The sequence below is a fragment of the Rhinatrema bivittatum genome, chromosome 8, assembly GCF_901001135.1.
Source record: "Rhinatrema bivittatum chromosome 8, aRhiBiv1.1, whole genome shotgun sequence".
Classification (NCBI taxonomy): Eukaryota; Metazoa; Chordata; class Amphibia; order Gymnophiona; family Rhinatrematidae; genus Rhinatrema; species Rhinatrema bivittatum.
In genome coordinates, this window is record NC_042622.1 from 209,125,191 (window position 1) to 209,142,179 (window position 16,989).

The window sequence follows — 16,989 nt, forward strand, 5'->3', positions numbered from 1 at the left end:
TTCAGCCGGCGCCATTTTCCAAAATGGCGCCGAAAAATGGCGGCGGCCATAGACGAACACGATTGGACGGCAGGAGGTCCTTCCGGACCCCCGCTGGACTTTTGGCAAGTCTTGTGGGGGTCAGGAGGCCCCCCCCAAGCTGGCCAAAAGTTCCTGGAGGTCCAGCGGGGGTCAGGGAGCGATTTCCCGCCGCGAATCGTTTTCGTACGGAAAATGGCGCCGGCAGGAGATCGACTGCAGGAGGTCGTTCAGCGAGGCGCCGGAACCCTCGCTGAACGACCTCCTGCAGTCGATCTCCTGCCGGCGCCATTTTCCGTACGAAAACGATTCGCGGCGGGAAATCGCTCCCTGACCCCCGCTGGACCTCCAGGAACTTTTGGCCAGCTTGGGGGGGGCCTCCTGACCCCCACAAGACTTGCCAAAAGTCCAGCGGGGGTCCGGAAGGACCTCCTGCCGTCCAATCGTGTTCGTCTATGGCCGCCGCCATTTTTTCGGCGCCATTTTGGAAAATGGCGCCGGCTGAAGACAACAAGATTCAGTAGCAGGAGCCCGTTCCGGACCGCTGCCGTTCCGGACCGCCGCTGGACCCGCAGGTTATTTAAGTCATTTGGGGGGGGGTTCGGGAGGGTGGGGGATTTAATTTAAAGGGTCGGGGGTGGGTTTTAGGGGGTTTTAGTGTGCCGGCTCACGATTCTAACGATTTATAACGATAAATCGTTAGAATCTCTATTGTATTGTGTTCCATAACGGTTTAAGACGATATTAAAATTATCGGACGATAATTTTAATCGTCCTAAAACGATTCACATCCCTAAATTACTGCCTGACATTTGGAACTGCCAACCTTCCCAGAAACCTTTTTCAAGTACATTACCCTCTTAGCAGCTCTTGAAGGCCTCTTTTTCCAAATCAAGCTAAATATCCACTGATGACACAGCTTTGAAAAAGCATCAAATACACGTGTGGACAGAGTCTGAAACAAATAACACCATCTGGGTAGAATGGTCATCTTCACCGCTGCTATACGTCCCAGCCATGAAAATTCCAACTGATCTCAATTTGATAGACCTTTTATCATAAGACAAGGATTTCTTCTGTAGTGAAATGACCCTGACACTGATCTTAACAAATCTGATTATTACTCTGAGGAAATCAGCTATAAGACACCCTGAGTCCCAAGTGTGTGTGTGTGTGTGTGTGTGTGTGTGTGTGTGCTTCCATAGGAAGGGTAATTTCATAAGTGCACCTGAATTTTCTTTTTTTTATAATTAGAACTTTTATTAGAAACCACACTACAAAAGAATAAAGGTACAATATATGGCCCATACCTAACACAATAACAGGCCCAAAATATATAATAGAAACCTTAATACATTCACTTGATCATAAGAAAGACAGCGATTGGAACTATATTAGCACAAGGTCTGCAATAATGCCTCACACATGTAATGCCTGCACCTCACTTGTAAAGAGAATAGAAACCATCTAGAAACAATAAAGCATGACTCATAACAAAAGACAATAATTGTGTGATTACCTAATTTCAAGCCTTACCCAACCTACCCTTCTCCCACCCACCCCCTCCCCCCTTAACCACTACCACATGCTATAAAAAGTAAAAACCAATTGTAAGGAACATGGTATGCACCTGAATTTTCTATACAAACCTGTACACATAAGTTTGCACTGAAAATTCGTGCAACTGCCCAAGAACATGCACAGATTACTCCTGGGGGAATTCTGCGTACAAAAACTGAAAATTCTGCAAAATTCTGCAAACTTTATATTGGTCAAAATAACACAATTTACATGACAGTCTTTAAGTAACTACATTTTAATTTATTACAGAAAAAAGTTATTACTTAAAGTTGAAGAATTTTAAATATTTTGAGCAGAATTTCCCTAGAAATTCACTGTAAGAGTGTCCCTTCCACTCTTTCTCCCTACTCCCCTGGCCAGTTTGTCCTCTCAGGCCCCAACTCCTCCACCTGCCAATATCTCTCACCTTCACCTCTAGGCTCAACCCCTTCCACTCTATTGCCAGTCCCAGAGTTTGACCCCCTTCTCAGTACTGCACCTCACACAGGCTCCCTCTGTTTCTCCCTCTCTCTAGTGCACATACACACACCCTCATACAGGCTCTCACTCTCTCGCACACACACACATCCCCTCATACAGGGTCCCTCTCTCTTGCATACACACACAAGCTCCCTTTCTCTCTCACAGGCTACCTATATGTCTCTCTCTCATGCACCCCTTCACACAGGCTAGCACTCTCACATACACACAATCCCTTTTTCATACACACGAGCTCCCAATCTCTCACACACATACATGCTCCTTTACAATCTCCTCATATTTATTTATTTATTTATTTGATGAGTTTTATATACCGTTATTCGGTTGAGCCATCATATAGGCTCCCTCTCTCTGAAACCCACACTCAAGCATCCCCCAGCCCCTCTCTTTTACGTCCCATGCTCTCTCTCACCCTCCTGCGCTGTCACCCTCCCCTCCCCTCACATAGGCTCCCTCTCTGAAACCTACAAGCATCCCCCCCATTCCCCCCCATTCCCCCTCTTACCACCCTCACCCACACCCCCTCTCCTCTCTCACACACACATTCTCTCTCACCGGCATCCCCTTCCCCTCATATAGGCTCCCTCTTTCTGAAACCCACACTCAAGCATCTCCCCACCCACCCTCTCTTATCTCTCATGCTCTCTCTCACACCCTCCTGCTCTCTCTCACCTTCCCCACCCCCCTCTCACCAAACATGCTCTCACATCCTCCTGCTCTCTCTCACCTTCCCCACCCCCACTCACCAACCATGCTCTCTGTCACCCTCTCCTCTCTCACACACACATTCTCTCTCACTGGTAGGCTGTGAGATGCACTCCGTTCGCGGCGAAGATGAAGGCCCGGGCGCGCCGTTCGCGGCAAATTGGGGGCCTTCCCTTTTCACCACAAATGGCATGCCGGGCCTTCATCTTCGCCGTGAACGGAGCACGTCCCGTGGCACACGGGGGCCTTCCCTTTTCGCTGCGTACGGCGCACCGGGCCTTCATCTTCGCCACGAACGGAGCGCGTCATGTGTGCCGCGGGATGCGCTCCGTTCGCGGCATGCCAGGGTCTCCTATTTTCTGCCGTGCTGAGATGCCCCCACTCTCGCGATGGCCGCTGTCCCCGTTCACTTCCGGTTTTGGAGGGAGGAAATCGGCGAGGCGACGGTGAAGATCTGCGGGAAGGGCGACGAGAGAGGAAATCTGCGGGAAGGGGGAATTCTGCGCAAATTCTGCATTCCGCAGTAGTGCAGAATTCCCCCAGGAGTATAACAGATTAACTCATGTACAGTTACACCTCCTCTTTGCAGGACATAACTTGGGCAAGTTAACTTACATGCATAATCAAAATGTATGCACATACATTCCAACTCTGTCCCAGAACACTTCATGCACTGAGCCCTGGTCTATCTAATAATAGCCATTTACGTGCATAAAACAGGTTTTGAAAATCAGGTCCATAAGAAAGAGGAATGCAAAGTGGAAACTCAGTGTCACATGGAGTGTCTGGTCCACTGCTGAAAACCTCTCTGCCTTAGTGTAGCACTCAACTGCTCTCTGACACATGTTGAGAAAATCAAAGGGAAGGTGAGTGCCCAACGTAATATTATCCAGAAACTGGCCAAAACTAAGGGGCTGTTTCACCAATGATTTTTTCACGTTCTGAATCAATGGAAGGAGACTCTGATGAATCAGGCTCTGAATGGGGAGTGAATGCATCTGCTTTGGACAACCATGTTGGCTTGAAATAATATCTCATTCTATTCTTCTCATGTATTCTTTCTTCCCATCTCTGTCTCTCTTTCGTCATCTCTATCATTCTCTCTCCATTCCTTCCATCTATTCCTTCTTCCTTCCCTCCATCTCTCTCTCTTCTCCCCTCTCTATTCCTTCTTCCCTCCCTCTATCTCTGTATTTCTTGTTCTCCCTATGCCTTCCTCCCAGATTCTACTGTTACCTGTGGGTGCTGCCAAGGGCTCCTGTCCCAGAATGCTTTGCTTCAACTCCTGGTACAACTTCTTCTGCCTTGCATGTTGGAGCATCTGCTCACTGCCATCCATCCCGTGAAAGATGCGGAATCCATGTCTGTATAACTGGGGAGGGGGGGGGGGGAGTATTAATTCACAATTACAGAAAAAATATTACAGATGTCAGTAGAAAAGAACCATTTGGTCCACAATTTGCATGTCAGCCTTACAAGTCTGACTGCCTTCACTCTTCTAGATATGGCCATTGCCTTTCCTTAGTTGTTCCCTCTACCCAGTGCTAAGGATATCTCCCAGCTGTACGCCATACAAGCCTGACCCCCCTGAGAAATGTAGCCCTAATGGTGGAGGCGGACTTAGACATTGTTGCTGTCATGGAGACGTGGTTCACGGATTCACATGATTGGGATACGGCCATACCAGGCTATAACTTATTAAGGAAGGACAGAGAGGACAGAAAAGGGGGGGGGGGAGAAGAGTGGCTCTTTATGTCAGAAACAATATTCAAGCATCTGAGCTGCAAGGAAGATGGGGCAAAGAAGAAGCTTTATGGGCCGACCTAAAAAGGGATGATGGGGCATCCATTTTTATTGGAGTGGTTTACAGACCTCCAAATCAAATGGAAGTACTGGACAAAGATCTGATTGAAGACATCCAAAAGATGGAGAGGAAGGAAGAAGTGGTGATTGTTAGAGATTTTAATCTGCCGGATGTAGACTGGAGAATCCCTTCTGCGGAATCTAACAATAGTAGAGAGATAGTGGATACCCTGCAGGGGGCTCTGTTCAAACAAATGGTAATGGAATCTATGAGGGAGGGAGCTATACTCGATTTAGTGCTCATTAATGGAGATAATGTCTCTGACATCCAGGTGGGCGCCCACCTCAGCACTAGTGATCATCAAACGGTATGGTTTCCATGGGCGTGGAAATCCGAAAGAAATGTATTTGATGGGGGGTGAAGGGCTGATGTGCACGGAGCAGGAGAGAGACCTTGGGGTGATAGTGTCTAATGATCTGAAGTTGGCAAAACAATGTGACAAGGCAATAGCTAAAGCCAGAAGAATGCTGGGCTGCATAGAGAGAGGAATATCGAGTAAGAAAAGGGAAGTGATTATCCCCTTATACAGGTCCTTGGTGAGACCTCACCTAGAGTACTGTGCTTAGTTTTGGAGACCTTATCTCCGAAGGGACAGAGACAGATGGAAGCAGTCCAGAGAAGGGGCACCAAAAAGGTGGATGGTCTTCATTGAATGAATTATGAGGAGAGACTGAAGAATCTAAATATGTATACCCTGGAGGAAAGGAGGAACAGGAGTGATATGATACAGACGTTCAGATACTTGAAAGGTTTTAATGATCCAAAGTCAACGATAAACCTTTTCCATTGGAAAAAAATCAGCAGAACCAGGGGTCACGATTTAAAACTCCAAGAAGGAAGACTCAGAACCAATGTCAGGAAGTATTTCTTCATGGAGAGGGTGGTGGATGCCTGGAATGCCCTTCCGGAGGAAGTGGTGAAGACAAAAACTGTGAAGGATTTCAAAGGGGCATGGGATAAACACTGTGAATCCATAAAGCCTGGAGGATGGGAATGAAGAAAAGAGGTATGGGGGTGGCTTGCAGGAATGATGGCTACTACCTAGTGATTAATACCCTTATTCAATAAATGTTCACACAATTAATGAGACTCCTACATTGCTCTATGCTTCAACGGCAAGAGGAAATGTGGAAAAGAGGATTTGCATTCAGGCAGCAACCAACAAGGTAGCAAAGTCTGGGTAAACAAATAAGTGTGGGAGTAGTTTGCTTGTTGCAGCAGTTACTACCCCAAACCAATTAAGCCTGATACTTCACTTTCAATGCATAGCCAGTGTAAATCTCTGCTTCAACGTTATCTCTGCTTCAACAGCAGGGGGGAATGAAGATAAGAGGATTTACATTCAGACAACAACCAACAAGGACTGAATTGCACAGTCTGGGTAAACAAATATGCGTGGGAGTAGCTTACTTGTTGTGGTGGTTACTACCCCGAACCAATTAAGCCTGTTACTTCACTTGGAAAGCCTATCCAGCGCAACTCACTGCTTTAACAGCAGGGGGGAATGAAGAAATAGGATTTACATCCAGCCAACATCTAACAAGGCATTGATCTGAGCAGTATGAGTATACAAACATCGGGATAACTTGCTCAATACGACGGTTACTGCCCTCAAACATTAAACCTTATACTTCACTTTCATACAGCTCCAACACTGCTCTCTGCATCAATGGTGGGGGTGGAAGGAAATTAGAATCAAAAAGCTACCAATAAGGGCCCTGAACTCAGCGGGCGGAGTAATAGATAAGTATGAGAAAATAAGTGTGAAAGTTTGCTAGGCAGACTGGATGGGCCTATTGGTCTTCTGCTGCCGTCATTTCTATGTTTCTATGTCATTTCATTTCTATACTATAGAGTTTGTGCCTTTATTACTTTTAATTTTATACAAAAAATTAACTTCAATTTCTTTATGAAATTTTAAAATGGCACTAAGAAAAAGAACAACAAAGCCGAACTTCCATCGTTTGTTTACTATGTTAGCAAACATCTGGAGTTCTAGACATCTAGAAATTCTGCTTCATTTTTTTTGAGAAAGTATTCTGAAAGACGTTTTGGGAACAGAACTCATTTACTCACTGTTTTCTCATTCTGATTTATACAACTCTGCTTTTATGTTCTGTCTCCAACTGGTTCAGTGTTATGTATTTGTTTCTAGCTTGTCTCTTGCCTCAGGATTGATCCAGCAGGATCCCAGCCCCTAGTACTCAATCCTTCTGTTGCTGGGTTCCTGGCCAATATTCCCTCTGATTAGTTCAGTTCTGCTTATGCTCCACCCCAGGTTTTGGGGACTGAGCTACTGAGCTGCCAGAGGTTTTTTCATATGTAGAAATAAAGAGAAGTGAAAGCTGCTCGTGAACAGCGGGCGCCATGTTGCATTGTATTACTCAGCAGGCAACACAGAAGATTAAAATAACAAGTGACAGGAAATAGAAAACAGAGAAATATAACAATCAGTCACAAGGTAGCATCAACCTACAAGTTAACATCTATAACATCTCCTTTTTCTTTTTCAGTATTCGCACAACTTTCTATTGTAAAATGTCCCACAGATTGTGTACCAAAATATTCTGTGCATATGGCTGTTGATCTCTGCTGGCATCAGTGAGTTGTTATCTTTCCTGGCTGTCATGCTTGGCCCCAAAACTTCTAACAGGTCTGCTTGGTTGTTCGGAGTTCTCATCAATATTGTTCCCCACAGATCTTCTTCTCTCCATACCTGGGTATGTACTTGCTTGGCCCTTTATCTGAGCTATGTGTCTGTTGTCCACAGCAGCCTTAGGAAGCCGGCTGCTCAGTCACTCGCGGATCCATGGCGATACGGCTCGTTCCATCTCCCAGTAGTGGCTTCATGCAGATTTGTTCGCCAGTATTCAGCTCAGGCAAATCCTTAGCAGCTATGTCATATCTTGACCTAAAGACTTGCCTTTTGTGCTGCAGCCTTTTCGATGCACCTTGTACCACACAAGGCTCACGTACGTTTATGTTGATTTCTTCCCTGAATGACCAGTATTCCCTTATTGTAGCTGGTAGTCTTCCTTCTTTTCTGACCAACCATTCAGGAACACAGACTTCAGTGCCTGCAAGGTCTCATCTCCTTCACTATGCTGTATGATTTGATGCAATCTCTGCTCTGTGACATTCAGATAATCTGCTTGACTGATTTGTGCAACGTATGTTTGTTCCTGTTGTATGGAGCAAACCCTGGGATTTTCAGGCCCTGCATTGAACTACTGATCCGGCTCTTCTGTAGCTCTGCTAAGTGTATCACTGATGTACATCTCAGGGCCTGGCTAATAAACAGCATGGAGGCTGTAATGATGCAATGTAAGCAGCATGCTCTGAAGGCAATAGGAACGACTTAAAGATTGCTAGCAGCCGCTTCTGGTCAGTTTCTGCTATAATTATGTCTTGGCCGTAGAGGTAATGATGAAAACGTTGGCAGGCAAACAATGCTCAAACATTCCTTTTCAATTTGTGCATAATTATGCTCAGCTGGGATAAGCACCCTAGAAGCAAAAGACCATGACCGATCCTCTTGCTTTAAATGACATTCACGCTCAGTTTTACTAGTGTCACTTTGTATCACAACAGACTTGGTGATATTGTGGTATTTCAAAATAGATGTTATCTACCACAACAAATCCCAAAGCCCAACCCACTGGCTCTTCTCACTGCTAGTGCTATGTGAACATGTTTTACAAACAGAGCTTAGAGGTCCCTTGTGTCTCCTTACCTCCACAGCCACCAGTCCTGTGCCACAGGCCACATCAAGGATTATTTGAGAGTCACGGTCAGCTGGGAATGCAGATGCCAGACACTCAGCAGCCAGGCGTGGAGCTCGATACTCCAGCACCTCCACATCCTTCCAGAGAGGAGAAACAATGAGATTCGGACACATGAACAAGAGGATCTATATGCCAATATATCACATTCTGCCAGACAGGAGACAGACAATTAGTGCAGGACTCTGCACTAATACACTTGCATCCAGCTAGAGAACAGACACATAAAGAGAGAGTCACGTGAATTAGGAACTCTATATTCCAACACACACACACACACACACACACACACACACACACATCCAGCTAAAGAATAGACACACAGAGAGCTGGGCATCTGAATGAGGGACTCTATACTCCCATACACTCACACCCAGCTAGAGAAGAGACACACCGAGAGCTGGGCATCTGAATGAGGGACTCTATACTCCCATACACTCACACCCAGCTAGAGAAGAGACACACAGAGAGCTGGGCATCCGAATGAGGGCCTCTATACTCCCATATACTCACACCCAGCTAGAGAAGATACACACAGAGAGTTGGGCAAATGAATGAGGAACTCTATACTCCCATGCCCTCCATCCAGCTATAGAAGAGACACACAGAAAGCTGGGCATCTGATTGAGGGACTCTATACTCCCACACACTCCCATCCAGCTAGAGAAGAGACACACAGAGAGCTGGGCATCCGAATGAGGGACTCTATACTCCCATACACTCACACCCAGCTAGAGAAGAGACACATAGAGAGCTGGGCATATGAATGAGGGACTCTATACTCCCACACACTCCCATCCAGCTAGAGAAGAGACACACAGAGAGCTGGGCATCTGAATGAGTGACTCTATACTCCCAATCACTCACATTCATAGAAATGAAATGATGTCAGAAGACCAAATGGCTCATCCAGTTTGCCCAGCAAGCTTTCACACTTGTTTTTTTTCTCATATTTATCTGTTACTCTTGGCCCTTAGTAACCTTATGGTTCTATTTCCCTTCCACCCCCGCCATTAATGTAGAGAGCAGTGCTGGAGCTGCATCTAAGTGAAGTATCTAGCTTAATTGGTTAGGGGTAGTAACCGCCGCAATAAGCAAGCTACTCCCAAGCTTATTTGTTTACCCAGTCTGTGCAATTCAGTCCTTGTTGGTTGTTGTCTGAATATAAATCCACTTTTCTTCATTCCCCCTGCCATTGAAGCAGAGAGCTACGCTGCATATGCATTGAAAGTGAAGTATCAAGCTTATTTGGTTTGGGGTAGTAACCGCTATAACAAGCAAGCTACTCCCTGTTTTTTTGTGAATGTAAATCCTTTTTTCCACATTTCCTCTTGCCGTTGAAAATTAGAGCAATGTTGGAGTCGCATTAACCGTGTGTTTGTTTATTGAATACGGGTATTATCTCCAGGTAGTAGCCGTCATTCCCACAAGCCACCCTCTCTTCATTCACATCCTCTAGACTTTATGGATCCACAGTGTTTATCCCACGCCCCTTTGAAGTCCTTCACAGTTTTGGTCTTCACCATTTCCTCCGGAAGGGCATTCCAGGCATCCACCACCCTCTCTGTGAAGAAATACTTCCTGACATTGGTTCTGAGTCTTCCTCCCTGAAGCTTCAAATTGTGACCCCTGGTTCTGATTTTTTTCCAACGGAAGGTTTGTCGTTGTCTTTGGATCTTTAAAACCTTTCAAGTATCTGAAAGTCTGTATCATATCACCTCTGCCCCTCCTTTCCTCCAGGGTGTACATATTTAGATTCTTCAATCTCTCCTCATAAGTCATTCGATGCGGTCCAGGATAGAGGCGGTCCAGAGAAGGGCGACCTTTTTGGTCGCCCTTCTCTGGACCGCCTCTATCCTGTCTCTGTCCCTTCGGAGATACGGTCTCCAGAACTGAGCACAGTACTCCAGGTGAAGCCTCTCCAAGGACCTGTACAAGGGGATAATCACTTCCCTTTTCTTACTCGATATTCCTCTCTCTATGCAACCCAGCATTCTTCTGGCTTTAGCTATCGCCTTGTCACATTGTTTCCCCGACTTCAGATTGTTAGACACTATCACCCCAAGGTCTCACTCCTCTGCTCTGTGCACATCAGCCCTTCACCCCCATCAAATACAGTTCTTTCGGATTTCCACACCCCATATGCATGACTCTGCACTTCTGAGTGACTCTATACTCCCAATCATTCACATTCAGCTAGAGAAGAGACACACAGAGAGCTGGGCTTATGAATAAGGGACTCTATACTCCACAGACTCACATCCAGCCAGAGAAGGCAGACACAGAGAGCTGTGCATCTGACTGAGGAAAAGCAGGGAAGAGGGAGAGAAACAAAGGGAAAGTAAAATAAAGGCAGAAAAATTCAGAGAAAAAGAAAAATAGAGATAAAGAATTTTTAATAAATGAACAAAAAATACATAAAAATGTATTACAAAAAACAAACAATTAAATTCAACATGGGACTTAGTGGTAATGATAGCTGCAGTTTGTTTTCCATAGGACTGAGTGGTAACGATAGCTGGAGTTTGGTTTACATGAGACTGAGTGGTAATGATAGCTGGAGTTTGGTTTACATGGGACTGAGTGGTAATGATAGCTGTAGTTTGGTTTACATGGGACTGAGTGGTAATGATAGCTGGAGTTTGGTTTACATGGGACTGAGTGGTAATGATAGCTGTAGTTTGGTTTACATGGGACTGAGTGGTAATGATAGCTGGAGTTTGGTTTACATGGGACTGAGTGGTAATGATAGCTCATGGGACTGAGTGGTAATGATAGCTGTAGTTTGCTTTACATGGGACTGAGTGGTAATGATAGCTGGAGTTTGGTTTGCATGGGATTGAGTGGTAATGATAGCTCATGGGACTGAGTGGTAATGATAGCTGGAGTTTGGTTTGCATGGGACTGAGTGGTAATGATAGCTGGAGTTTGGTTTACATGGGACTGAGTGGTATGATAGCTGGAGTTTGGTTTGCATGGGACTGAGTGGTAATGATAGCTATAGTTTGGTTTACATGGGACTGAGTGGTAATGATAGCTGGAGTTTGGTTTACATGGGACTGATTGGTAATGATAGCTGTAGTTTGGTTTGCATGGGACTGAGTGGTAATGATAACTCATGGGACTGAGTGGTAATGATAGCTGGCGTTTGGTTTGCATGGGACTGATTGGTAATGATAGCTCATGGGACTGAGTGGTAATGATAGCTGGCTTTTGGTTTACATGGGACTGAGTGGTAATGATAGCTGGAGTTTGTTTTTTCCATATATAATCGAGTGAAAAAGCCATGCTGATTGGGTGTGACATCCTCCAAAGGTGCGGCTTGGAACCTTCCACTATAGCAGAGCTTTTTGGTCTGCCCATGCGCGGGTGTTCCCGCGTGAGTACCTCAGTCATCATCAATGTTCCTCCTCAGTTATTTTCTGCGTCACCTGCGGACGCAAATCTTCTCTCCTCAGTCGCACTCCTTCAGATTGTGGAATATGGTGAAGAAGGCTCCGGGTTTTAAATACTGTTCCTGAGGGCACATCATGTTCATGATAGACAGACAAAATTATTGCTATTTATGCCTGGGTCTGGAGCATGCATGCAGGGACTGCGGCTGCAAGCAGGGACTGCGGTTGCAGGTCCCCTCGGGTCCAGAGGAAGAGGGCCGAAAAAATTGCCAGGTTGCGTGAGGAGGGGGACTCCTCACTTTCAGGCAGCTATGCGCCCTCTCCAAGGCACCTGATCCAGTCTTCACTGGGCCCAAAGCCACGGCCAAGAGATGCTCGGAAGAGGGCCTCCTTGGAGGACCCAACGTCTCGGGCCATCAGAAAAAGCGGAGATACCCAAAAGCATCTGAAACCAGGTCCAAAAATATCAAGACCGTGTTTCATAGATGCTGGCATTGTTGATGGAAAAACCAACTGTGTCGATGCAAGGCAGACCGGCGCAGGGCTCAATTGACACACCAAACCTATACCGGCTACTCAAACATTTGATACATTGATGCATAAAGCACCCCGATGCGAAGCATTTGCGCCGCCCTGTGCAGCACTGGTGTCATCCCGCGATGCAACTGCATTATCCTGCAAAGCACCTACGTCCTCCTGCAAAGCACCTACGTCCTCCTACAAATCACCTGCGTCATCCCACAATGCATCTGTGTCAATCCACGATGCCAAGAGTCAAGCAAAACATAAACCTAACGTAAGGACGCCACCGGCGTCACATGAACATACTGGCTAAATGGATGCTCTACATGGGGCCAAGCCACTTTCAATGACGCACTCGAAATTTCTTAAACCTCCAAGGGAGGATTCCTCACACTATGACCTGCTGCTACTGCTGGCTCCTCGGTCCGCTACCAACAAAGGGCCAGGGCTAGGGAGCAACCTAGTGATTCCCCTAAGGGAGGGGCATCTTGGGACCTGGAAGTCATGGTAGATGTCGAGCCTGTACTACAAACCTTCACGCCCAGACCGTGGTCCCCACCAGCAAAATCCCCTTTGGTTATCTCATCGGGTCTTCTCATCATAGTCACCAACGGCCCGATTTTAAAACCCGCATGCGCGTAAAATCCAGGAGTTACGTGTGTGGCCAGGTCTTGCGCGCTGTGCGCATTTTAGAACAGGCCCAGCCATGCATGTAACCCCCGGTACATGCAGAAGTGCCGGACCTTTCAAAAGGGGCAGGCCGGGGAGCATGGTCTGGGTGGGGAGGGGTTGGTCAGGACAGCGGCCCTTAGGCCCTGTCCTGGGGAAGCGCATGCTGGCAGCTGGCCGGTATGTGGTAGATACTTCTGCTCCAGAGGAGAAATAAGTATTGAAACAAAAAAAATCTGGGGTAGATAGGTAGGGGTTAGGGGTCGAGGTGGAGAGGGAAAGGGGAGGAACGTTAGGTAGGGAAGTTCCCTCCCAGTTCGCTCCTTAGTTGGAGGGACTGGGAGGGAACTTGGAAAAAGGCTGATTGCGTCACCACACATAATTTATTAAATCCCCCCCCCCCCGCATGTGAAAGAGCCCACCCACCTGCACATGCGCGAGATATATTTTATAACATGTGTGCACCGACGCAGTGGTTGAGGCATGATTTGATCGTCCGTGTCAGAGCATACAAAGGGCTTTAGACGTTGAAAACATTCAGACATATACTGTACCATATAAAACTGATGTTGTTGAATGCAAGAGGTAAGCATAGAACTTTGAAATACTTTCTTTACAAAGTCATCCAGGATTTGACTATCTTTCCCTGTGGGAAAGCTTGCTTAAAGCCTCAACTTTTTTGTCCTCTTCATGGCCGATTCAACCACTTCAGAAATATAGTGCGAGAATTGACATTTAAATGCAGCGGGCTGGTCTGCCAGTAGAGTGAGGGACTGCACTGCCACATTTTGTTCTTTGATCTGTGCTACTGTTTCACGGAGTTTGTCCCCAAAGACTGTCGCCCAAGCAATCCTCCCTGATTGAACTTGCTTGCAACCAAGCTGTTCTTTGAGCTGCTATTGTGGATGCAGAGGTCCTCAAAGTTGTTTCAAAGGATTCATAAAGGGAATGGAAGAGATGACAAATTCCTTCCTCGAGGTCCTGCCATGGTTGAGGCATGATTTGATCGCATGTGTCAGAGCACACAAAGGACTTTAGACGTTTAAACATTTATGCATGTACTGTACCATATAAAACTGATATGTTGAATGCGACAGATAAGAATAGAATTTTGAAATACTTTCTTTGCAAAGTCATCCAGGATTTGATTATCTTTCCCTGTGGGGAAGCTTGAATGAAGCTTCGACTTTTTTGTCCTCTTCATGGCCGACTCAACCACTACAGAAACGTGTGGGAGGTGAACTGGGCCACTGGGCCATAACACTGATATTTTTTGAGGAAATATTTCAAGTCCAGCTTTCTCACCACAGGCAAGTTAGTGTGCGGGGACTTCCAAGATTTGAGGAGGACTGAATCCAACACAGAGTGAGGAGGCAGGGCTGCCGGCTCAGATGGAATGTCCAAAATTTTCAAGATTCTGAAAAATTCTCTGCAGGGGTCTGGGATTTTTCAGATCTCCTCATTTAGCATAGCTCCCATCTTTTCCACAAACTTTGGATATGTGAAATCCTCAGGAGGGGAGGTATGCTCTGGAGGGTCCTCCGGTTCATTGGACGGGAGACCCGTCGAAGAGGTTTGCAATAGTGTTAGAGACTGGTATAGAAGAGGGGAATCCGTCCTGTCCATCTCTTCGCCTTGCTCAGGGGACTTTGCTCCCTGGGTTCTGGGTAGTCTCGCCTTTGGTCTACCTCCTGATTCTCGGAGTGTGGGATGTGAAACCTTGGTGAACTGATATATGGATGACAGGATGAGAAGAAGCCAGAAAGTATGGCTGAAATCTACCAACAGAAATCCTATAGCAGTACATGCAATATAGAGCTCCCAGTTATCAATTGCCTCGCCCAAACCTCCGAAATCAGCACACAAAGCACGTCAATAAGATCGTAGACCCCAAAACCCCTCCAGCAGACAACCCCTAAGAGTCAACAGGGTTTTTGAAGATACCCAAGCCACAGCCATTGATGCCTGTCTAGGACAGTGACACACTTGGGGGGGGGGGGGCAGAGTCACCAATCATTTTACAGCATGGGTTAGGTAAATGGAACTCTCTCTGAAGAGAGAGCGGTTTTAAGCGGTGTACCGCAGGGATCGGTGTTGGGACCGGTCCTTTTCAATATCTTTGTGAGCGACATTGCGGAAGGGATAGAAGGTAAGGTATGTCTTTTTGCGGATGACACTAAGATCTGCAACAGAGTGGACACGCCGGAAGGAGTGGAGAGAATGAGACGGGATTTAAGGAAGATGGAAGAGTGGTCGAAGACATGGCAGCTGACATTCAATGCCAAGAAGTGCAAAGTCATGCATATGGGGAGTGGAAATCCGAATGAACTGTATTCGATGGGGGGAGAAAGGCTGATGTGCACGGAGCAGGAGAGAGACCTTGGGGTGATGGTGTCTAATGATCTGAAGTCGGCGAAACAATGTGACAAGGCGATAGCTAAAGCCAGAAGAATGCTGGGCTGCATAGAGAGAGGAATATCGAGTAAGAAAAGGGAAGTGATTATCCCCTTGTACAGGTCCTTGGTGAGACCTCACCTGGAGTATTGTGTTCAGTTCTGGAGACCGTATCTCCGAAGAGACAGAGACAAGATGGAGGCGGTCCAGAGAAGGGTGACCAAAAAGGTGGAAGGTCTTCATCAAATGACTTATGAGGAGAGATTGAAGAATCTAAATATGTACACCCTGGAGGAAAGGAGGAGCAGAGGTGATATGATACAGACTTTCAGATACTTGAAAGGTTTTAATGATCCAATGACAACGACAAACCTTTTCCATAGGAAAAAAATCAGCAGAACCAGGGGTCACGATTTGAAGCTCCAGGGAGGAAGATTCAGAACCAATGTCAGGAAGTATTTCTTCACGGAGAGGGTGGTGGATGCCTGGAATGCCCTTCCGAAGGAAGTGGTGAAGACCAGAACTGTGAAGGACTTCAAAGGGGCGTGGGATAAACACTGTGGATCCATAAAATCAAGAGGCCGTCAATAAAGAGTGGGTGGCTCGCCAGAATGACGGCTACTGCCTGGAGATAATACCCTTATTCAATAAACATACACATGGTTACTGTGACTCCAACATCACTCTAAGCTACAACAGCAAGAGGAAATGTGGAAAAAAGGATTCGCACTCACAAAGTGGGGAGTAGCTGGCTTGTTACGGCGGTTACTACCCCAAACCAAATAAGCCTGATACTTCACTTTCAATGCATATCCAGCATAGCTCTCTGCTTCAACGGCAGGGGAGAAGAAAAACTGATACTTCACGCATAGCTCTCTGCTTCAACGGCAGGGGAGAAGAAAAACTGATACTTCACGCATATCCAGCATAGCTCTCTGCTTCAACGGCAGGGGAGAAGAAAAACTGATACTTCACGCATATCCAGCATAGCTCTCTGCTTCAACGGCAGGGGAGAAGAAAAAAGGATTCGCACTCACAAAGCGGGGAGTAGCTGGCTTGTTACGGCGGTTACTACCCCAAACCAAATAAGCCTGATACTTCACTTTCAATGCATATCCTGCTTCAACCGCAGGGGAGAAGAAAAACTGATACTTCACGCATATCCAGCATAGCTCTCTGCTTCAACGGCAGGGGAGAAGAAAAACTGATACTACACGCATATCCAGCATAGCTCCCTGCTTCAACGGCAGGGGAGAAGAAAAACAACCAATAAGGGCTGAATAACACAGTCTGGGTAAAACAAATAAACATGGGTGTAGCTTGCTTATTGCGGCGGTTACTACCCCTACTACCCCTAACTAATCAAGCTTGATATTTCACTTGGTTGCAGCTCCATCACTGCTCTCTACATTAATGGTGGGGGTGGAAGAGAAATAGAACCAAAGAGCTAAGAGAAACAGATAAGTATGAGAAAAAAATGTGAAGCTTGCTGGGCAGACTGGATGGGCCGTTTGGTCTTCTTCTGCCGTCATTTCTATGTTTCTATGTATTACTTCCGATCAATATGTTTTAAGGATAA

The 16,989-nt window shown here is 46.3% G+C and overlaps 1 protein-coding gene across 5 annotated transcripts in view; it reads right to left on the minus strand.

Annotated features, from left to right (window-relative positions):
* The window catches only part of METTL27 (methyltransferase like 27), a 58,218-nt gene that overhangs the window by 34,426 nt on the left and 6,803 nt on the right, over nucleotides 1-16,989 (minus strand). For 4 of the 5 annotated variants that reach the window (XM_029612861.1, XM_029612863.1, XM_029612859.1 and 1 more), the window contains exons 3-4: nucleotides 8,382-8,510; nucleotides 4,021-4,156 (exon numbers count right to left, since the gene is read on the minus strand). In XM_029612861.1, the coding sequence (XP_029468721.1) occupies nucleotides 4,021-4,156; nucleotides 8,382-8,510 (265 nt within the window). Of the gene's footprint in view, nucleotides 1-3,027; nucleotides 3,296-4,020; nucleotides 4,157-8,381; nucleotides 8,511-16,989 lie in introns of those variants that run through there. The other variant, XM_029612864.1, reaches the window with a different exon arrangement.